Source organism: Triplophysa rosa, linkage group LG24, assembly GCF_024868665.1.
Source record: "Triplophysa rosa linkage group LG24, Trosa_1v2, whole genome shotgun sequence".
In the NCBI taxonomy this organism is placed as follows: domain Eukaryota; kingdom Metazoa; phylum Chordata; class Actinopteri; order Cypriniformes; family Nemacheilidae; genus Triplophysa; species Triplophysa rosa.
Window position 1 is genome coordinate 2,528,621 of NC_079913.1, and position 23,502 is coordinate 2,552,122.

The window sequence follows — 23,502 nt, forward strand, 5'->3', positions numbered from 1 at the left end:
TGGTACAAACTCAATTTTAACTTCTTCATCTTGTCCAGCAGAGGGCGCTTAGAGCTTGTTTTATCAAATTAAATTAATGCGCCTGTACGAAAGCACATGTTTGTGCGAAGCACAACATTTAAATGTTTTGCGTAATTTAAATGTAAACTGTTTAATGAAACTAAATAGATCAATCAACTGATAGTAAGTGAAATAAGGAATACTGCCCCACCAGGAGAACCTGTAAGATACCTTAAACATAGTCTACATAAATGTATAATTTAAAATGACTGAAAATGGCCTACATTAGAGGTTCTCTCTTAAAAAAGTATGGTGTACAGAGAACTGAAACACCGTGTCTACACCGGACGTGGCCCGATGCGACAAAAGACAATAAAACGCATTAGAACCGATTATCATTTAAAATTCTGTCCACACTGGATGCCGCGCGTCCGGTGTAGACTCAGTGAAAGGGTACCTATAGAGCTTCATCAGAGCTTAAATTTATTTTTGTGGAAGGTGGGGAGGTAGACATTAAAGAATGGTATTTGAAAAGTAATTCCTCTAATACTAAAGGGACACATTTCTAAAATGGGTGAGATAAAATTCTCCCCTACTAAACAAACACTAGTTTGCCAAAACAACATTCCATATTTTAAATTCACTTTACAAATTTTAAAACTAATTGTTTACTTTAGAAAAAAACATGACAGTGAAAAAGTTTATGAATTAGTTGCAAGTACTTTATTGAACTGATTTAATTTGTATAAATAAGTGACATCCTAAATTATTTCTAAGAAATCAGTTCTGGGCACACTGTGACTCCAACCAGTCCTTGTTTTCACTACTTTGAGCAAAATGTAAAAGCGATACACACATGTAAAATAGAAGAAAAAAATAATCAAAAACAAAAAATAAACTTTTATTAACATCAGGAATAGGATTACACTGCTGTGCACAGCACATACGTAGAAAAAGAAAAGAAAAAAATCCCCCAAAATATGTGTTTGCATACATAACTACAACGTTTGATTTCAGACAAAAATGATCATGCCCTGTTTCCTACTGTCACAATTTTTCCAAGAACTCATAAATAAGGCAGAGAGTGAGTGACATGTTCATAAAAGAAATGGACAGAACTACTCATCTCAGTGCACAACATTCAAACAAAGAGAAAACACATACAGTAGACACTCAAAAACCTGGACTCATGTGCTGCTAATTATGAGAAAGATAATTGTATTCAGCTTATGAGTATAAGTAAATTAATAGAATGTATTTATTTCGCTATTTATCCAATTCATTTCATTTGTTCACCCTTAATCTTTGGTGGAAAAGGAACTATAAATAAATACACCAGAAAAATCCAGACGTAACACTAAATGATTAATGACCACCCCACAGGCACAGAGGTCTTCCCTCCAACTGCAATGGAATCAGACACACCCCTTAAACACAAAGCCGTTGAAAAACAAAGGCTGCAATGCCCTCCCTGATTCCGACCATGACACCTAAAGCTGGCCATTTAATGAGCACATACGGTTTTCTCATGAGCTTCTGGGTCCAGCGTGTACCAGGAAACTGGTGTCTATATTCTATGCCCAATAAACATTTTTACAGCTGTTGCTATAAATCCAAGCGACGTATATCAGCAGTTGAGGTGGCTCGGATTCCCAAATGTTCACGCACATCACTCATTCCTCACAGACTTTGATTGCTATCACAAACTGGACACGAGGTAATGAAACGGCTTATTTGGCTCCCTCCTCGCCTCTGTTTTTCTCCGTCATTAGTGCTCGGGATTTTATAACATAATCAGACATTTAAGTTACAGATTGGCCATGCATTATTGTACTTTTAGACTAGTTTTCCACATCCTTCCATTATGTAAAATTAGTGGTTCAATGATGTTTGTCACTATTCTAAGTGATTGTGGATGGATGTTAACATGTTTGGCACATTGTTTGGCATTGGGTTGATTACTGACAATTGGAAAGAAATTTGCAAATGTGAAGCAATGACAACCACAAACAAGCAGCATGCCAGGGACGATTAAGTATTGCGTCAGTCCTGCAGTGGTCCCTCCTGATATATTCACTGCGCTAGAGGAAGGACCCAACCAAACAAAAGTTTCCTTTTTGCACAGTAGCTAGCATGCGTGGATACAAAAACGAAATCATAATTTCAACTATCGTGGAAATTTTGCGTATGGCTATGACCTTGGACGAATACCGGAAAGATCCCGACGCTACAACTGGAATCTCAAGGCTCCTATGTGCGGTGGCTTTTACGGGACTATCTGTGTGAGGGAGATGTCACGAGCATGGCTCAGGTATTCCACCCCCCAGGAGCCACATACTTCAAACGGATTGAACAAACAAGCAGGCCGTGGTGACCCAGAAGTCTTTCTAAAATAGCATCATTCCTTTCCAGTTCCCTTTAAAGAAAAAGTGTCTCGGGGTAAACGTTTGGTGACAGGACTAGCGGACAAAGTCTGAAAATCATAAAAAACAGTGACAGGCCCTCAGTTTGGATGCCACACAGCATCTGCCCTGTAATTACATTTGCATAGAGCACCAGCGGATCCGGCAGAGCCGAGTTTCACTGCAGTGTCACTGCAGCAACAGGAGCGAGCCCGGGCACACCAACTGCCCCCTCTGCCAGGATTTATTCAAACACAGCCCAAAAATAAATAGATATATACTGCACGTATTCCCTTGAATCAGATGCCGTTCCATCATCGATGGCAGCTTGCAATCTGACGTTTAGCGACAGCTCCGTATTACTGAACTCTTTCAGTGCACAGACAGTATATACAGTATTTTCATTGCTTTACTTCTCCATTCGCAGCAAAGCTTAAAGCTTATTTTTCGAGTGCTCCTTTTCTTCAGGTCAGTCATAAGCAATAATATTGTATCTGTGGGCAAAATCTTTTTTTGTGTGTGTGCGCTTGCATCAATTGCCCTGTAGTTTTTTTCCCCCTGGCCTTTTCTGTTTTCTTTACAAAAAACGTATCCATTGCAAAACATAAAAACCACAAATAAAACAAAGCTTATATAGGAGGGAGAGATCTCCACTACAAAAGTTAAAGTTTCACCTCATTTCACTTTGGAGACAACAAATGATGCTAAACTACAGATCATACTACAGACGTTGCAGGCTTTGGATGTGACTCTGGATTCGTATCCGTGAGTCACTCCGAAGTCCCGGACGAGCTCGAGGTGACACGGGCCGTTCTCTAATTTGAGAAAAGTAAACTAAAGCAGAGATGCACACCCCTCCCCCCCCCGCCCCTCTTCAGGGCCCTTGTGGGAGAGTCCCCGAGGGGCCGCGGCTAACATATCAGCCCTATTTCTGATGCCCCGGGGCGTTCGGAGCAAAGGGGCGGCGTGTGGGAATGCCAAGGCACCTCAGCGCAACATGCAGCAAGAGAGATCTGCTTTCCTTTAAGTGCTCGCACAACCCCACAGCATGAGAAAAACAAGACAAAATATCTGTTCGAGATAAAAAATAAGATGCCGTGTCGGCTGATAAAAAAATGTGTAACTTCATGCATCCTTTCAAACCATGTAGTGGTGCTTGAGGATTTATGAGCTTTTAGAATTGTCTGTATTTCTGCAAAAACATGACCTCAAACTTCATAACATTATGAAACGTAGACTAAGAGAACCCAATTAGATAAATGATGCAAATGTATTATACTTATACAAATTCATTATATTTATATTTTGTTGAAATGATCCGACAAAAACAGCAACAAGCATCAGTAACTCTCCATGTTCTGTAGATTTTATCTTTAAATGAACTGCAAGTCCAAGAGGTTCACAATCCTTTTCTCTTTTAAATAAATAAATCAAATATAAATAAATCAAATATTTTTGTATCATTGTTTAATTGGGTTCTACTTCTACATTTAGGATTTGTGTAAATCTCCTTCTGTTTTGCCTTTGAAAATGCAAACAATTTAACAGCCTTCACAAACGTTCAAGCACCACCGTAGCTTTGAGGTAATAAAAAACGTAATTTCATGGTAAAAAGCCAAGTGGGTCTTCCACCATCCACCCAGAGCCTGTTCCATTCTTGGCAAGCACCTGACTACAGACAAGAAGGTGAAGGAACCTCCACATCCGTGATCAAAAAATATTGAAATAAAAGATTGAAGCAGTCATGAATAGCGTACTCAGGGACTCTAAAAAAAAAAGCTGACCTATTCAAATATACATATAAAAAATAATGAGTACTCTTATGGTGATATTCTTGCAGTTCTTCGTATAGTCCGTCGTCACATCTCTCAAGAGATCAGTGCAAAGGAAGAATTATTGCGAGAGTCTGCTCATACTCGAGGGAGGAAGTGAGTGACAGTCATAGCAGTGGTGACTCTGTTTCCTCGCTTCACTCGGCCATGTTTGCTGAAAGCGATGTAGAATCCTTTGTAAACAGAGGACTCGTATACATTGTAGTTATTTGGCAGCAGGGTCTCCTTGAACTTGCACTCATCGTTAAAGACGACCTGAAAAGAAAACAAGAGATGTAAAGATCACGATATACCTGAAATACATTCAGAGACAGATGCACAATGAGTTTTGCCTTTGAAACAATTTGCGCTTTTCATATTAGTGTCAATAAGAACAACAGAATAAATGCATGAGCTACAACAGAAGTTAGTGCATAGCTGCAATGCTTTAAGGATAATCTCATAACTTCAGAATTATTAAATACTTTAATCATAAAGCAAGAGTTTTCTATGGTCTGTTAATGCTTTGAAACAGCAAACATGCAGTGCTGGACATATTTAGAAGGATAATGTTCAGTCTGTTCAGCTTAATTTAAATAGAAGACTATTAAACCATTAAATGGCCATATTCTTATGTCTCGGCTAAATAGGTCTGGTCATTAAAAATCTGTTTGATTCTTATAATGATCACTTATTCTGGCCTAAGCATTTAATGCTGTTGTTTCATTGATCAATCCAGCAGATGCTCTTGTAATTCACCTCAGTTTTGGAATAAAGCTATTATCCACTCACCGCCCCAAAAGAACAAGTGTTGCACGACTGCTATATAACAATTTACCTATGAAACCCACTTTACATTACATCGGACACACATATTCATACTGTATTATCCATATTTGTCCAATTTGCATTGCATTTTTTTCTAATTCTAAAAACTGTTATTTCCTTATGTCTGTCTGTTCCGAAGAAGCTTTGCAACAACGCAAAATTCAAAGCATAACAAATATATTTGAATTAAATATATTCACACACACAAGTTACTGTAGTAATTTTCTCAGTTATTAAAGTTAATAAATATTATTGATTCATAATTGTCCCTACCTCTACTAAAAATTATGACAATTATAAACACAAGTATTCATTTGTTTTAAATAATAACAACTAGCATCTTAGTCAAATAATTTCAGATGTGCACACAAAGCAATATTCAACCCTGGAAAATAAGTTAGGCCTGTTAGCATATCAACTTTTTTGCAGTACAGATGCTATGACGACTTTCTGCATTGAAGACGCAATCGGGACAGCATTTACATTACGCACGTGTGACGAATACTTCTGACAAGTGAAACTACGAATACGCTGACCTAGATTATTCAAACAGAACAATGCGTTTGTTAATAGGTTTAGTGTGAGTCATAAACCGTTGTACGTCTTTGGCACTGTGCCTGGATCTAATGTACCGTGTAATGCATTTAATAATCATTTGCAATATCATTACAGCTGTGGCAAAATGTCTCGGTTCAACCAACCAAAGCGCGTTTTATTTGTAAGGCATGAATAATGCAATGCAGCGCACTGTCATGCTCTCTTTATGCCTGTGCGACGGTGCCATTGTAACCCTATTATTAGTCGCGCGACAGACACACGCGCTGAATGCATGGATCATCAATTACTTTAAAATGACTAAAGCACCGTCTATGTTGAGAAACGTCACACACTCGACGCTTGAGTTCAGGGATGCAAACGCTCGGTCATCGCATCGACTTCCGAGGAGGCAATGAAAGCGAAGAGTTGCGCACACGCACTTACCGTTCCGTACAACCTTCCTCTGCTATTCATTGCGACAAACAGCTCGCTTTTCAACCCGTACAGGCTAACCACTCCTCTGGTCACGCTGGAAATCTCTATAAGACCTGATCAAACAAAACAACCATGTTACACAGAATAAAGCGGCTCCGGATGACTGTGCTCCAAACAACAAGGCATGCGGTGGGTGGGACCTCTGCAGGTGCGAAATGTGGATGCGCATACAGCCATTGCCTTCAACAATATTTTGCTAACGCATCAGCCAAATGTTGACCATCCCTCACTTTCAGGCGTGCATGTTCTAACGCTTTCTGGGCCGCGCAAGGAGCCGGTGTAAAAATAAGTTGGCGTCTATATCTGTCCCAGCATTCATGTCATGTTTAAGCCCGGGACAGATATTTAGCACTAAGGGATACTATGTTTTTAATAGATTTGTCTTTGCTTCAAAAGACACCTGACTCTCCGCAAGCACACCGCAAGTGTTACTACATTATAAAGAAATAAAGCTCATCGCAGCGGAGCTGTCCACTAGGTTAACGATTGCATGCCATGAACTCACTGTACTGATTCTCATTATGTACACCGTTTATCTTGCCGTCTGGGAGGACCTGAAGGTGAAACCCGATGCCTACATTGCAGTACAACCTCCGCACTCTTTTGGTGCCCTGCAAATAGTCATTCTCCCAGTTTCCCTCTGTTTTCTCTCCAGAGATTCCCAGCACGGACCGTGAGAAGAGGGTCTCCCATTGCTTCTCCAATAAAGTTGTACTATTAGTCCTACTTGGAAGCGGATTGGAGGACGCAGTCCCAACTAGGAGCAATCCCAAGAGCAGAACGGCAGTCCTTGGCCAGTGTTGCGCGTTGGCCTCGCAGGACATACTGATGAGGGACCTTTGCGCAGTGGCCATCCGGTTTACCTTCGGGGCACGTGGTCAAAATTAATGGCACTAAAAATACCACTCTTCTAGTTTTTCTTCCTTCGGCATGGTGCTGCAGGCTTATTGTAGCGAGGCAGGTCAGGACTTCGGGCATGCGACCGTGGCCCGAGATGAGAGCGGCAGAAGAGCGTGGAGAGATCGCGCGACAACTTGGGGTGGCGGTGAATGTGGTGATGACCATGTTGTGCAGCTCCAAAGCCTCGGGTCGTGGAGAATGCCACTATCTCACCTCAGCAGACACCTTCATCCCACATGACATCATATTAGGGGAGGGGGAATAAAGAGAGAGAGAAAGAGTGAGAGAGAGAGAGCGAAAGTTGCAAGCGGCGAGAGAAGAACTGCCCCGTACTGCAAACGCGCCTGGTCTGATGATGGGACGCTGCTGTCACTCCACATGTGAAATGGGGGTCGCATGCTGAGCCTCATTGGACGCCTTGTGCGTGATCATGGGATGCGATGGGTACTCTGGCAGCGCCCAAATCGGGACGGTGGTCATATGTCTGACAGCCCTGCTTCCTTATTTAGAAGGATGGTGTAAAAACAGTCCAGTTGTCACCGGAGAGCTATGGCACCCCTGTCTGCCACCTCGCAGGCTGTTTGTGTTGAAAGTTTACACAACGACCCGATTCCAGAATATTGCGCTCTTCCAATGCGTGCCGATCATAACCTTCTGCGTGATCGCGTGGAGGGATGTTCCCATCTTCCGGGAGGCTGCCTCTCTTGATGTCACAGCGATGATGATGCCGCTAAGAAAAACGCATCTTCACGAGAATGCTCGGACCGCGCGTAATGCCCGTGCGTCAGCAGATGTTGCGCCTCGTTACGCGCTTCCTCAGGTGCGCTTAGAACTCACTGAAGCGGGAATGTTGTGACACTTGGGGAGGCGCTGTTGTTGGCACTGTAAAACGCCGGTCACATTATCTTGGAATTTGGAGGAAAATACAGTTTCAGCAACATTTTCTTACCGACCTTCAAGGACATAAATCATGGCATCAGTTCTTTACATCAATAAATTGCCTATACTTGTGCATATTAATACTTTAAATGAACACTTTAATTTAAAAGTTTAAATACATTTAATGACAAGACCATAACCTCCTTGATATACATTCTTAATATTTAATTAGAACCCCATAACACTTTTTGCTGTCAACAATTCTCCAGGAATATAAAAGGGTAATGTGATCAAATTAAATTAAATTATTTGTTGTTGAAATTGCTAATCTATTACATTTTGCAGTGAGGCACACACAATTTGATTGACAGATCAGTTAAAGCAGGATGCTCTAAGGAGAAATGCATTGGGTGCCAATAAAATTAAGTCATTAGTAGCTGACTTGAACATTTGTAGCTGAGTAGGATGCAAATGTGTTCTGCATCCAGTCACCAGCTGTCTTAAAAATGCTCACACACCTTACGAAACAGCCACAGACTAATTATCAAAGCATTCTTAAATCAATACTGAAAATCCCTGAACTGTTCTGACACTGTCAGAGGCCATTGAATGCAGGTCTGATTTCAACACCTGTAAGATCAGGAAATTGCAGGGAATGACACAAATCTTTACATCAATAAAGTTTGCCTTGGAGATACTGTATATAGAGTGCATTAAATGTAAATTAAACTCCATCACATTAATCCTGACAAACCAAACCAAACCGTAACAATGGACCCACCCAGTGGCACAATTCACACGGCTTCTGCACGTCTGTGCAATTAACAGAGGAAGTTCAGATCAAAGCACAAACACATTCAGCTGTCATTACCTCTGGAGTTTAGACAGATAACGGCACATCCACATCTGCTGCACATCACTTCAGTTTACCTCTTAATTGGATTTAATTGCCTGGTAATCGTTCCTATAAGGAAGAGCAGAAGCAATGATGAACAAATTTTAAAAGGATACTTCACTGCAATGCTATAGAATAAACATTTTTTTGATTCTCCAAAGAACCTTTCAGTTAATGTTTCCTAAAATAGACATTTCTTTCTTACCTTCTTATAGTCTGTAGAAACATTACAAAACATCTATTACAAAGAATCTTTTTGTGCAAAAAAGTTACATGCAGCCGAACAAAGAACATTTTAAAACTATTATTTTTAATGTAGCACACATATACCCAATAAAATAATTATAATAAACATGATCAAATTACACAGATTACAGATGTGCAGTCTCTGTCTCACACACAATATAATTGTTATGAATTACAGTCATTCCATGAAGCTTTGTGCAAGGCGGGGATGTCACAGTCCGCGTAACTAGATCTGCTGTGGTTTCAAACCCTTTCAATTAGATTTTTATTAACGTGGGTTTAAATGGTATAGACACGACAGCTGAGGAGAGCCACTGAAGTCTGACAGAATTACTCACACATGACATCAGGAGCATCAGTGGACATTTAACACACCGCACATATGACATTCAGTACGGCTGAGCAGCTGTGCCATGGTACCGTTCACATCCTACTGAAGACATCTAAATACAGCATTTGCTCTATTTTAACTCGTATTAAAGGACTGGTGCAATGTGCATGAACCTATGTGAGAATAAAGCTGGCGGTCGAGGTGTAAAAGTGTGGGGTGGAATGACAGAGATGGATATATCAGTGATCTTGCCGACACAGCTGATCAATAATTCAAGAAGGTAAAGTGGCACTACAGCCTTTTGTTTTATTTTTCCTAAAAAGCACAAAGAAGCCACTCCCAGTCCTTACTGGCCAGTGAATTATTGATTGTAATAAAATGGACAAAGGGTCGTCTTCTTGAAGATGTTTATTTGTTCATTCTTTCAAAAACACAAATTTGACAAAACAGATAATTACATAAATACAACAAGACAAAATTATCAAATTTACACAAAGTAATATCCTTAATTTTAAAGGGATAGTTCACCCAAAAAGAAAAGTTCAGTTATTTATTTACCCTCGTGTTCTTCAAAATCTGTATATGACTCTTTCTTCTGTGAAACACAAAAGGAGATATTTTGAGAAATGGCTCAGTGGTTTTGTGTTCATACAATGGAAGTCAATGGGACCCAATGATGTTTGGTTAGAAACATTTTTCAAAATATCTCATTTTGTGCTTTACAGAAGAAAGTCATACAGGTTTGAAATGACATGAGGGTGAGTAAATGGGTTAATTGAGTTCAAAAGCCGAGGCCAATGTACACCTTGAATCATTTAATACTAATTTCTCATCTTATAGAAATGATGTAAACATGTTGTGCAGATTTTTAAGTGAACTACCAAATTAATAATAATAAAAAGATTTGATAGAAAACATTCTGTATAGGATGAATGTGAATGTATGAGTACATCTGTAATCGTTGCATTTTTGGAAGATAATATGAATGAACAGTAAATGTAAAGTATTGCGCTGGGGAAGGTTTCTTGTGTGCCAGGCCGAGGTGCAAGTACTAAAAGAACTGTGTGTTCATGAGCTGTCAGAAACCCAGAGAGGAGGATGTTTCTGTAGGGCGGAGCGTTTGACCCCTGCGGAGAGCAGGAACTCTGTGCACACTACTGATCCTCACAGCACAATGACTCAGGCAAAAATTTCGGGCTAGCAAAAAAACGAAGGTCACTTTTTTTGTTGAGTATAAGATCAGAATTGTGCCTATTTTCCTGCGTTTTTGTTCTTTTATGAGAACAATCTGATTCTGTATTTTTTTACACGAAAAGTGCACAGTCATTTTAAATTAAATCCCATCCCTCACCACTCGCTATATTGTACTCAGCATGACATTAAGCTATATAAGTATTGCCCTCAGTGTGGTCTGGACTAGTCGGAATGCCTTAACCACTAAGAACTGATGAGATATTCTGTTTAAGAACTAGTTGCACATACAGAACGTTATATAAACTTTATCAAACCACAACAAGTGCATCTGTAAAAAAGTAAAAGGAATTTCATTTGGCAGTTCATATGACAATGAAAATTCTCTCATCATTTACTCATGAAACAGATCAACACAATTCGTGAATTAATTACTATAAAATTCAGTTTATAAATCTTATGAATTGCCAATGAGAAATAGAACAATGTCAAAATTCTCACTATAGTTTAGTCTATTAATCATGTGGTTTTACAAAACTTTTACATTTTTTTATGGTGTTAACTAACATGATATGCTTCTACAGCATTTATTAGCATGTTGTTTTTATTGTTTAAAAACATTTGTAAATCAAATGTTTTGGTTAACATATTAGTTATTGCACAATGAACAAGAACAACTGTATTGGCAATATTAAGAAATAATATTTAATGCAATAAAAATATGTTGTTAATTGTTAGTTTATGTTGGCTACTAATGTTAATGTAACCGATGGTATTATTCTCTGCATGGCTAGGTTTAGATAATGACTACACCACCCTGGGAATTGCACCCAAGGAAATACAATAAAACAACGGAACACAGGTTCGGTGGTGCAAGGAGAAGACATAGACGTGTAATTGCATTCAACAAAAAAACGTTTATTTCAAAAAGAAAAATAAAGCAACCCCAAATTATCATAAGCAAATACGCACAAAGTTTATTATAACAGTCGTTTTAAAAATTCACAAGATTTAAAATAGACAATCTCAAACATGCATAAAGGTTACTCGGGTCACAATCAAATGTGGAAAGCTAAATTGGGCCATACACAAGGACAAGTTAATTACTAGAAACTACAAGGCTAAAGCTTACCTCAGGGGTAACCAATGAATACCTCAAACATACCAATGAATAAAATACTCATCAGATTGATAAAAAGACAACTAAATCATACTCGAATCCACGGGTGAACAAACATCTACAAGTAGGATGCCTTCATAACTGTCCCACTAAAAACACAATAAACAACACTTAAGTCCAATAGAAAAACTTTAACCACAACCATAGCATTGCTATCGCAATCCTACCTACAAGTGTTCATCATGCACTTGACGCAACTCCCGAGAGGCTTGACTGGAACGGCTGAACCACAGTCACTGAAGGCCGGAAGAGGGGCGGCAAAACACTTACTGTACGTTCGAATGCTTCCTGCTAAGGCGCTTAAATACACCAGCCCTTATTACCCTAATTGCGCATTCAAGCAGGGATCAACAATTAAAGGGAAGCCCCACCCCATACTGTTACATTAACAAAAACAGCCTTGTGTTACCAACTATTCTTCAAATCAGTGCTGTGCGGTTTTAGATTTAAACCTAGTTGCTTGACTTATGGAGCTATAGATTCCGAAAGACTTGTTTGCATACGAATGGACGAGTAGCTATTTACACCAACTAGTCCAATTTAGCCAGAGGACATTTTGGTTTCGGAGTATTTTGGTCTGACGATGAAAGAAAAGCAGAGTGATGTCAGACTAGGATTTCTGCTGACTCAACAATCCACAAGCCCAACAGTCCCCCAACATTCTCCCAAACTCTACACCAACACCATCTCCCTCTGCCCAGCCCTGGAATGACAGGCATTTTGTTAGACACTCGTGCGCCACTTTACACATTCTCACTCCCTACGGGCAAGAACGGTGTTATTGGTGCTGATGCGGGCGGGCGTAAGGTGGGCGTATCCACTCTTTCCATTCTGTCATTTCAGCAATGACAGAACCAGTTGGAAGTGTTCGGGTGCTTTGGTGGGCACGCAGTCCAGTGAATGTATCAGAACAATCTGCCTGATGAAGGAACACACACACACACACAGAGTGTGCAGGGGGAGTGACTCATCTCCGACACTGAGTTTGTCTCTGTGCCAATAAGCACTGCGGCAGTAGTCATTTACATAATAAATGTATCATTACTGAGACAGTAATGAGACAGCATCCAGTCATTAATCATCATTAAAGCGGGCAGGGAGGCAACATGATGTTCCTCTTAAGAAATGAAACTCTACAGGAACATCACACAACCTATCTCAGTGTGTTAAAATAGCACAAGAAGTTATTCAAATGACTTAAGATGGAATGACAGACTTTGGTATTACAGCAACTGTTGCATTAGTTAAACTTTTGTAAATCGTTTTTTGTGTTCAAAATCTAAGACAGACTGTTCCGCCAAAACTACTTATGAAAACAGAAATGCTAGTTTATTTCATTCAGACCTCACTTTAAAAGTTCAATCTATTTAGTCAATGTCAGGATTTTTATTATGCGCATCGCCCTCTTCTGGTGGAAATGTATCCTGTGCAAGTGGTTATTAATTTACTGCATTGCAGCAGTGGGACGTTGTCACTCTTTTCGGCAGGATGTGTGCACACATCACACCCACAGAAAATACAAAGTTGAAACAAAAAGTTGTCCTTTCAAGAACTTTCTAAATAAAAAAGTCTTCATTTATTATTCCTTAAACAACTAACTAGTTTTTGGGGAAAAAAATAAACAAATTTAATAAGGCTCCAAAACCAGCGGTGTCAGTCTTCTGCTTCTGCTTCACTAAAACAACACATTTATATAGTTTTGTTCCCTGCTGGGCAAAAGTGAGCAGGGGAACTTTAGATAATTAAATTCATGAGGTAGGATGGAAACCTAAACGTTCGATGGATAAAATCTGATTATAAAATTCACTCTGCAGTGCTGAATCCAGTATGTGTAAGATCTATAAATCTGAGAGTGCAGTGAAAATCCTGATACTGGCATTTTAGCTTACACACAACTGATACAAAACCATTATGACGTAAGATCTCTAATGACTGATGCACATGATGCTTTAAAACGTATGCATAATTTGTGAGCCAAAATCTAGTTATTATAATCTGCGTTGCCTTATAAATAAACTGAAGAAACTGAGGCCTTTCTAATAACTTGCTATGAACCTCATAATGTTCATGTAACTCAGGCTCAGATTTGAGTAATGCATTAGTGGCGTAAAGGTTGTAGAATGGATTCCCAGGGATGCTGGTAAAATGTTTCTCTTGGGTAAATGATCAAGAGTTATGTTATACAGACCAACATCAATCCAGTTCAACATCCAGATTTGTTAAAAATAGCATTCATATCAGCTGTGAACCAAAGTTTAGCTCTCTAAGGGGGCTTTGGTGTTCAACTGAGTTTGGAAAATAACCAAATGGATTCATTTCATTTGCGCTTCACTAAAACACAATATCCAGTTCATTGGCTCACAGCTCTCAGAGGAACCGCTTAAATTGTTAAGCAATTTACATTAAGATATGCATCACGGAAATCACATACCCTTGTCTACACACGTGTTATTACTCTCTCTCTTATCAACGGTGCGTGTTCTGCATAAACAAAGTCTTCGAAAGCAACTGTTTATGTACAGAAGTCAAGGAAAATAAACTCCGGAACATAACGCACCGCAGAGCTTTCGCTACCCACACCAAGGTCTGTGGCACGATCCCGTGTGGTTAAGCTCTGAGGAAAACTGACCTCAGGCCATTTCTGAGAGGGAAGCGGACGTCCGAATGTCCCGGTCCCGCCCTCTGCTCCTTTTATAGAGAGTACAGGAAGTGCAATCAGTACCCACAAATGAAACACCTGTAATTATGAGCTGGAAACTTTGAATAGATCGGCATTAGCACGCTCGCTTCCAACGTCTCTAAAAATACACCCCCTCGGCCATCATGCGCCCATCACGCAGGACGTGACAGCCCCCTTCAACGTGTCTTATTTTCTAAACACAGCTTTTGGGGAAAAAATGATTCTTCTATAGTTCATTTGTTAATCCAATGAGATTCAAAATCAATATTTCAAAACAAATAGCTATAAAAATTGAATTCTGCTATCATTAGCAGAAGGATGGTGTGGTTTCTTGACGCTATTAGCTCTGCGTGTGATTAATGAATCTTGTAACCGCATTGGATCGATCGTTTATCTTACTAGGCCCGTGAGAGCTTTGCTGTGTCATCAAAGTGTGTCCCTCGAGACTCTCGGATCGGCTGTCTGGAGCATAAATAACAGGTATTAAGATAACTTGAGCTTCGTCATGACGGATGTGATAATGGGCTGGGTTTACACGCAGATCACAAGATTTAGTGTAAGAATGCAATTACGACTTCTCTTCAGCTGAAAAGACCCGGAAAGGCCGTACCTGTAGAACCTCCCGGAGGGTTACTGTGATTTACCTGAAGTGTTTGTCTGTGTTTTAAAGACACAGATTTTCAGTGGTGGTTTCTGTTGTTGTTGTTTTTTTTAGCAGGATTGTCATGAAACCAGTCTGGCTGGACTAGAAGACCCACTAAACCAGCATAAAACAGTTGAAATCAGCCAATAAACTAGGCCGCCTCCTCTTCAGCTTGGAGTTTTTTAAGAGCAGTAGGACTACAGCAGAACAAAATAATGTGAGCATGTGACTTTGTTTTGGTGTCTGTACAAGGAAACTAAATATAAATCGAAATATGCGAGGAACTAAATTAAACCGCTGTGGCCTTTTACTGTTCTATAGAAGCAATTATAACAGCTGTTATAATGATGCTTCTGCAATGCACTGAAGGATGCTTGCAGCTCATTGGCACGTGTGTGTGTGTGTGTGCGTGCGTGCGTGCGTGCGTGTGTGTGTGTGTGTGCGTGCGTGTGCGTGTGCGTGTGTGTATGTGTGTGTGTGCGAGAAAATGTGATTTTTCTGGCCAGATATTTTAGGAGCTCCTGTAGGAGTTAAAGAATGCGCGGTCACAGACTGAAGTCAATCGTATGCTTGGATTGTGGCACATCAGAACGTTTGGCCATCCATCCAGGTCCCCTTCGTGACCAACCCAGCCAAACTGCCGCCCACTTGTACCGGCAGGAAAATGACAACCTTTAGAAGATCACCACGTTTCCACGGCCGTCCGGTAGGGAGAAAATGAGGGACCATAGATGGTGATAGTTTCCTGTGAGAGTGGGCGACAGCAAACACGTGTCGCCAGGTTGGCCCCCGTTCTCCTCTAGGGGCCAGTAGCACAGCGCCATCTGGTGGGTGATATTCTACATGACAGCCAGCCCTAAACAACAAAATCATTCATGTTAATCATGCTAAACAATAGATTTAAAAACTCAACATTTCTAGAGCTCAACAAAACACTATTTCCAACAAGAATATTCTTTTTATTAAACAATTTTCTCCCATAGCTATTTTACATTTAATCTATTTGAAATATAAACCTTACAAAGTGAAACTGATAACTTTTTGGGTTTAAAATGACCAAAATCAATTACTAAGCAAATGCTTAAAAAATAAAAACTTCTGACCTTGTCCCATTTTATTTTTCATTAACCGTAACAAAGTAGTCAGCTCGAATTTTATGTTTAAAACATGTCGATAGAAACAAATCGCAGAATGCCGCTTTAAGAAACCTACCTAAGACTGCACTGAAACAAGAGCATTGACCTTATAAAACATTTATAATAGTAAAATAAACCTTTTAGGCCTTATATTTCTACAAGTCTTTTATTGCATATACATCAATATATATATGTGAACACTTTAGTGTTTAAAAGGCAAAACAACATAAAAAGTGCATCTGTAAGCTTAGCGTGCATCAAACAGACACATTCAGTCGTGACAGAATGAATCAAATAATTTTGTGCCATACAGACTACAGCACAAACATCATCAACACACTGCATTTAAATAAATCACATGGAGACAAATGTGCTTTTTTCACAACAAGTCCTTCAGTATGTAAGGAGAAATATACACTGGCCAGGTCAAAGCCAGGGGCAATACCGATAAACCAGGTAGTTACAAGTCAAATTCAGTGTTATTTGACATCATCCAGGTGGTCTTTTCTGTTGATAAAGACACAGTGGATGTGTGTGGCTCGTGGGCCGCTCTCTGCTCTGCGGAGGGTGAAGATAAACCTGCTGATGCCGGTGTTTGGGCACGGGGAGAACACCTTGTTCATCTTCAGGCCTGCGGGTAGACAGCACTGCAGCTCGTCCACTAGGTGGCGTACAGAGACACGGATAAACGCGCCATGACTGACGATCAGAGCGTGGACAGGCACGCCGCAGACGCCGTCATTAGCCAGTCCAGCGATTACAGGCCGCTCGGGTTCTGATGGCCCAGACGCAGAAGATTGGTTGGGTGGAGCATGTTCATCCAACATGCGCTGATAGAACGACTTGAGGAACTTCTTAAATCGCATCTTCACCTGGAAATACAGACAGAAACATATTTCTGCTATCCTGTGTAAAGTGTATTATCCAAACACACCCTAGAACAACTATAATCTTAAAACAAAAATCCCCAAAAGACAGACGTGAAAGAATGATCAATATTCTCAAGGTAATAAAAAGTGTCTCTTGATTTACATGGTATCGTACTCCCGAACGTTTCTCTTTGAAGATGTAAGACCTACCTGATCCAGCGTCTCGCCTCCAGGTGGGGTGTAGTCCCGGCAGGCTTGACCTGCAGCATTAGCCATGTTCTTCAGATCTTCTTTTGGTCGTCCTTCTGCCACTCCAAAACCCTGCGCAATGCATCACACTCACTGTCATCAAAGAGGGACCTCAAGAAACCCTTTACAATTTAGGGAGGTCATAGTTTGGCAGACCCTCACCCTCTCTCGAAGTAAAGGATCCAACACCATCTCCATGTCAGAAGAATGAAGGTTGTGCCTTAAAATGATTTCAGCCGTCTTGACGGGACAAATGAGAGATTTCAATAAATAGCTCACCCAAAAACGACGTTAGTAGGTTTAAGCATATGTCTCTGAACAACGTTTTTGAGATCAACATGATGTTCACACACCTGAATGGCTCTCTGCAGGTTACTGGCGAAGACATTAGTGAAATGCAGGTCTTTGAGGTATAAGCCAGCAGCTGCCGCCTGCTTATGTCCTGTATCTGACAGTGGCGTGTCAATGCCCTGACCTGCACACACGCATTTATGTCAAAGCTTTCATCCACGCATATGCAAAGGGGATCATCATCTGACTGACCTTGGTTCAGTCGCAGACATCTTGTTTTTACTTACCTTGGAGCAACTTATCTCTGTTGTATTGCGTTTCGCCACTAAGAAACAGATCGCACAAGTCACTTTGAAGCTTATTTTAGGTCAGACATTTTGCATTTTCAACACTTATTTAACGCCATCAAATAACACTCCGTGTGCATGCAAGCAAGCAAGCAAACAATACGAGCATGCACTCACTTACTGTCGTACGATTGTTAATGCAAACGTGAGCATTACAGAAAACAGTAGCAGCGGTTTAATGTATAACGGTCTCTTCCTGGTTCACGCGTACACGTGCAGCGGGAAAATTACGTCAGTAAATAAATGGCAAAGCCCCTTTAAGCAAAGTCTCCTCACTCGGCTGCCATATTTGCAACGCCTCCGGGCAGCTAGTTCAATCATACAAGACCAAGTTCAATCGACGTGATTAAGGGAAGACATGAATCTATAACATTGCTTGCTTAAAATCACAATTAAACCACACATTTTAACAAAAAAATGAACCTTACATCAACTGGAAGTTCATAACTTGTTTCTTAAGATCAAACTGTGTTAAAAATAATACTTTTCTCCAGGTTGCTCCAGCTACTTCGCATGCGCAATGGTTGGCAAGCGCTTCGCAACGCTTTGTACAGAGCCACTCCCCCAGAGTATGTCAGTGGCTGAATCCGAAATGGCTGAATCCGAAATGGCATACTCCCTTACTATGTAGTAGGCAAAAAGCAGTAGGCGAACGAATAGTATGTCCGAATCGTCAGTATTCACAAAACTGTAGGCGAGAAATACCCGGGTGGTGGCCTATTTCTCGCGAGATTTGTACGTGCGTATACTAACGTTGCGTCCGAATATGCCTACTTACCTACTAGGAGAAAACAGTACTTGAACAGAGTAGTATGTTCGAATCGCCAGTATTCATAAAAGAGTAGGCGAGATGCTCTATGTCCCATGAGTCTCAGCAGACTTTCATGTACAATTAAACATGTTGTTAATTTTTGTAAAGCTAATGTAACATTAACATTGACCTTGCTTTGTTCTTAAAATTACCTTGTTTTATATTGTGCATAGTTTTAATTCATAGAATTGAAATACGAAGCATTAATATTGAGCTTATTTTCAGCAGTTTATTTACGTTTGTGTTTTTTATGTATACTTGCCCTTTACAATATTATATATTGCTTAAATGTTTTTTTAACTCACAGATATAACAAAATAGGCTACATTATAATTATTCACAAGATCATTTTAATCCGGTGGTTTTAACAGATACACTTTGGCGTAATTCAACCTTTCACCTTTCATAAACGAATAATTACAAAACACAAATAAGCCCCAAACCAATTAATTACAAAAATTAAATTACTGAAAAATGAAGAGACGTGTAAAATGGTGTAGTTTTATGGACAAGGAAAGAAAAGAACAGATGAGGAGAAAGTGAAAGTTAAACGAGAGCGTGGTCGGATAACATTTGGATAACGTCCTTGTTAAAACATACTTAGCACATAAAAACACCACATAAGAGATTTTAGCAGGTTGTTTTTAATTCTACAATAGAATGCATATGAGAGCAACGTATCTATGTGAGTGACATCAACCAATAGGCAGAATACAGTCAAAAGAATTATTTGCAGCAGTTTACAATCGAGCATGTTTCTGTTACAAAAAGAACATTCCATTGGCATATCATTCTTCACAATGGGAAGTGTGGATGGGCCTGTTATTGCCTAAATTTAACTGAGAAAACACATCGCAAAATCACAAAGCTGTTGTATTCCTTTTAATTGTTTGCTTTTATCAAAAGCATATAGCCCTACAAGGTAAAATGAAAATACATTGAAAATAAAAAGCTCTGAATGTGCTGTACTTGAAGAAAATTGAAAGCTTTGTTTCATGTGCTGTTTACTTGTACAAAACCCATAGTAAGGTTATTAATGCAACCTGTCACTCATAACATAAATTATTGCGCTTGTCATTACATCACATGGCTAATCTCTGGCCCACACTCCAGTACAGTAGGTGGCGGATATGCACCTCAAACGTAAATTGCCCTACGCCATTGAAAAGGAACAGAAGAAGAATTACATCACGATCACGTCAATGTGGCGTACGACGGCCGTATCGCATTCATACTACACCCATTCAGGCAAAACAGTAAGTGCCCAATTAGCCCTCGTTAGCTGTGTCCCAATTCGGGGGCTGCAACCTTTTAAAGTCGCGGACTTAAAAACGAGGACTTGTTCTTCAAAGCACGCAGCCTAAAAAGTCCAAGAACCGAACTGAAATGAGACGCCCTAGCCTCGCAGAGGATTTCCTTGCATCACCTGCTGCTCATGTTGTGTGGTGATAGCAGCAGGACACAGCAGAGACGTTTCTGACTTTTTTAAACAAATACGGAGTCAGAAAAATGATATTTTATTTTAGAGAATATGACACGTTTATGTAGATTAAAACAGCCCAACAGTATATTAAAGTAACCAACCTTATAAATTTAAAACACAATAACGCACCAACAATGTTAATTAACTATATCATATATATTAATTAAACCGAACTTTTTGTCTGTGTGCGGAGGCGGGCTTGGCCCCCCGTAGAATGTTAAGTCTGCGGATTTTGACATACATAGACGATTGGCTCATCGTTGCCGAGTCAAAAGACAAAGTGCTGCAGGACACCTGCCTTGTGCTTACACACATCACATCCCTCGGGCTCAGGGTGAATGTGAACAAGAGCAATTTCACACCAGATCAGAGTGTGATTTTCCAGGACTCGGAGCTGAACTCGGTCTCCATGCGAGCGCGTCTCTCCCAGGAGCGCGTTCTCTCTCTAATGAGTTGTGTGTCGCAGTTCAGAGAGGGGATGAGAGTGCAGTATCGCACATGCCTCAGATTGCAGGGTTTTATGGCTTCAGCTATCCAGGTTTTGCCTCTGGGACTCCTGAGAATGAGAGCATTCATGAAATGGGTCCTCTCACTACATTTCAGCCCGTTACGCGATCTCTGCCGCTCCATAACAGTGACGTGTGCCTGCACGGCAGTTCTTCGCCACTGGAGGGACGTGGACTTTTACGCACAGGGAACCCGTTTGGGGACGGTGATGATGCGGAAAGTCGTGACGACAGATGCGTCCTTAACAGGCTGGGGTGCAACCCTGGAGGGCAGAGTGGTGAACGGTTTGTGGCCAAGCAGACTACGCTAAGCTCCTGACCATATGGAAAGCTCTGAATTATTTCTGCCTCGCCTACAGGGACATCTTGTGCTTGTACGCTGCGACAATACTACAGCGGTGGCATATATCAATCGCCAGGGCGTTTTGCGTTCATCGAAACTTCACGCTCTAGCTCACAAGCTTTTGGTGTGGAGCGGGTGGTTTTTCCTGTCGTTACGCGGGACTCATGTTCCAGGCATTATGAACAGAGGCGCAGACCTTCTATCGAGGGGGAACCCACTCTTCGGAGATTGGCGCCTACACCCTCAGATAGTGGGCATGATATGGAGGAGATTCGGACAGGCTGCCGTAGATCTATTCGCCTCGGACGAAAACACCCATTGTCCTATGTTCTTCTCGCTAAAGGACTGTTTCGCACAATGGCAGCTGTTTCATGTTAGAAATATACTTCTCAGTTATAAAACATATTGACTGCACATCTGCAGGGAAATCTTACTTTTTACTTATCACAGTATTGTTTCCATTACTGTACCTACATAAAAAAAACTAATTAATTATCCATGCTTCTATACTCCACTTTATTTACACAGAAAGAACAAAGATGACAGTTTGAAGACCCAGTTGATTCAGGCCTTACAGGGCAGTCTCATGTACTATTTCCCAGACCATCAGTTTTCTAAAGAGTGGAATGTCACACTGCAGAGAAAATGAGATCAATTACCATAACAGCATAATAAAACATATGCTTGTAAATCAATAGTGTGACAAAATAACAGGAATACATTTGTTTGATCATGTACCTGTCTGAAGGTGAGTTGCTTTCCTTAATAAATCACGATCAGGTCAGCATACTCACACTACTGTAAAAATAAAGTAGGATACGTTACAACACATTTCATTTAAGAAATCGTAAGATAATTCAAAATAGCTTACCAATACGATTGTTTTGTTGGTTATCCATCGCTGCAGTCCTTGCTTTGAATTTAAGAAAGCATTTTTGCGCATGTTCGGTGACTTTTTGTGAGGGGGAGACTTCGACACATATTTAGACACGCCCATTGTACGTCACGGAACTGAAACCCCTGGAATTTAGTGAATGCCTGAAGGATACATTCGTTCCATCCTTAAAAACCCTCGGAAATAAGGTCGCATTTTGGCGCTGCATTTGAAGCAACCTTTGAATCGGGACAGCCTTACCAGCCTTCAGTCGCGCTGCTGTGACGCAATCGGTCTTAAAATGCAGCCTTCAAAGAACGCAGCCCCCGAATTGGAACACAGCCGTTAAGTAAGTACCTAGTGGAATTGAGTACCTACTCATTGAGTACGCCATTTCGGATTAAGTCTGTCTTTAGCGATTAAAGAATGGCTCCTTTTTAGTGATAGGCGGGACTTCGCTGAGCGGCCGTATTGAGCGTTGCACTTTTCCCAATTTATTGAAATACGTCTGCGGCGTCTTGATAATATCTATAGTCTTTGTAAATGTCATTCTGGCGCCCTCCTGTGGTGAACTGTGCAAACTACAATGCCGCAACTGTAATCCACAAAATCAACAATGTTTAGTGAAATTACTCTATGAGGTGGTAAGCGTTACTGAATTTCTTTTGTTGGGGGAAGTTTATACTTCTTTACTCAGTTTTGTAGTTTGTAACTGAGTCGAATTTTCATTCCAAGCGCATTTTTGTCTTTACTTTGTCTCATTGGATGTATTTGTCCAATAAACACCCATAAGTGAAACGTAGCAAATAACAACGTTATAACTAAATACAGTACTGATATATTGTGAAAAGCAAATTATTAATATTGTACCTGACTAAAGCGTCCATACCTCTAACCTCTGCCAACGTTTACGTTTTGTGATTCTACCTGTAATTTTGTACTATGTAGTGTAATTGACATAAATGGCCACTAGATGGCACTATTGGATTATTTTCGTTAGCCGAACACAGTGGCGCAACACGCAAGTCACCACAAGAGGGCGCCTGCGCCATTCATTTATGTTATTTATAAGGTGTTGCATAAATACCGCATTTGATTCGAATTTTCAATTAAATCTACGTATTCTGATGCTGTATTATTTTAAAACAATGTTGAAAGATATTTTTATAAATCCCTTCTGGGCAGAAATGCCACGTTTCAATAAAAAAAGAGAAAACAGTTTTGTTTAAAACGAAATTGATTTAATTTAATAGGCCAAAATGAGGACATTTTTTACTTGTATTTAAACGGTGGAAACACAATTTTGCCAACGAAAATTTCTTTGGGTCTTTTGGATATAATTTTGGATATTTGGATATTTAGGGCAGTTGTGGCCTAATGGTTAGAGAGTCGGACTTGTGACCAGAAGGTTGCTGGTTTGAATCCCAGGGCCGGCGGGTAACAACTGAGGTGCCCTTGAGCAAGGCACCTTACCCCTACTTGCTCCCCGGGCGCTGCAGTGATAGCTGCCCACTGCTCCGGGGGTACGTGTGTTCACTACTCTCTGGATGGGTTAAATGCAGAGGTCACATTTCG

General features: G+C 40.4%; 2 protein-coding genes across 3 annotated transcripts; both read right to left on the reverse strand.

Moving 5' to 3' along the window:
* Positions 1-880: 880 nt before the first annotated feature.
* On the reverse strand, positions 881-8,128 carry fgf6b (fibroblast growth factor 6b). 2 transcript variants are annotated; one of them, XM_057324886.1, is made up of 3 exons: positions 6,603-8,128; positions 6,023-6,126; positions 881-4,489 (listed from the first exon to the last, which is right to left on the reverse strand). In XM_057324886.1, the coding sequence occupies exons 1-3, from the start codon at positions 6,925-6,927 to the stop codon at positions 4,313-4,315; spliced, it is 606 nt and encodes a 201-aa protein (XP_057180869.1). In that variant the 5' UTR covers positions 6,928-8,128; the 3' UTR covers positions 881-4,312. The 2 variants fall into 2 exon arrangements, with proteins under 2 accessions (XP_057180869.1, XP_057180868.1); XM_057324885.1 differs by having other exon boundaries at positions 6,579-8,128.
* Positions 8,129-16,126: 7,998 nt separating this feature from the next.
* Positions 16,127-18,231, reverse strand: tigarb (TP53 induced glycolysis regulatory phosphatase b). Its single transcript, XM_057324432.1, has 6 exons — positions 18,032-18,231; positions 17,851-17,888; positions 17,626-17,747; positions 17,435-17,512; positions 17,234-17,344; positions 16,127-17,026 (listed from the first exon to the last, which is right to left on the reverse strand). The coding sequence occupies exons 1-6, from the start codon at positions 18,061-18,063 to the stop codon at positions 16,634-16,636; spliced, it is 774 nt and encodes a 257-aa protein (XP_057180415.1). The 5' UTR covers positions 18,064-18,231; the 3' UTR covers positions 16,127-16,633.
* Positions 18,232-23,502: the final 5,271 nt, after the last annotated feature.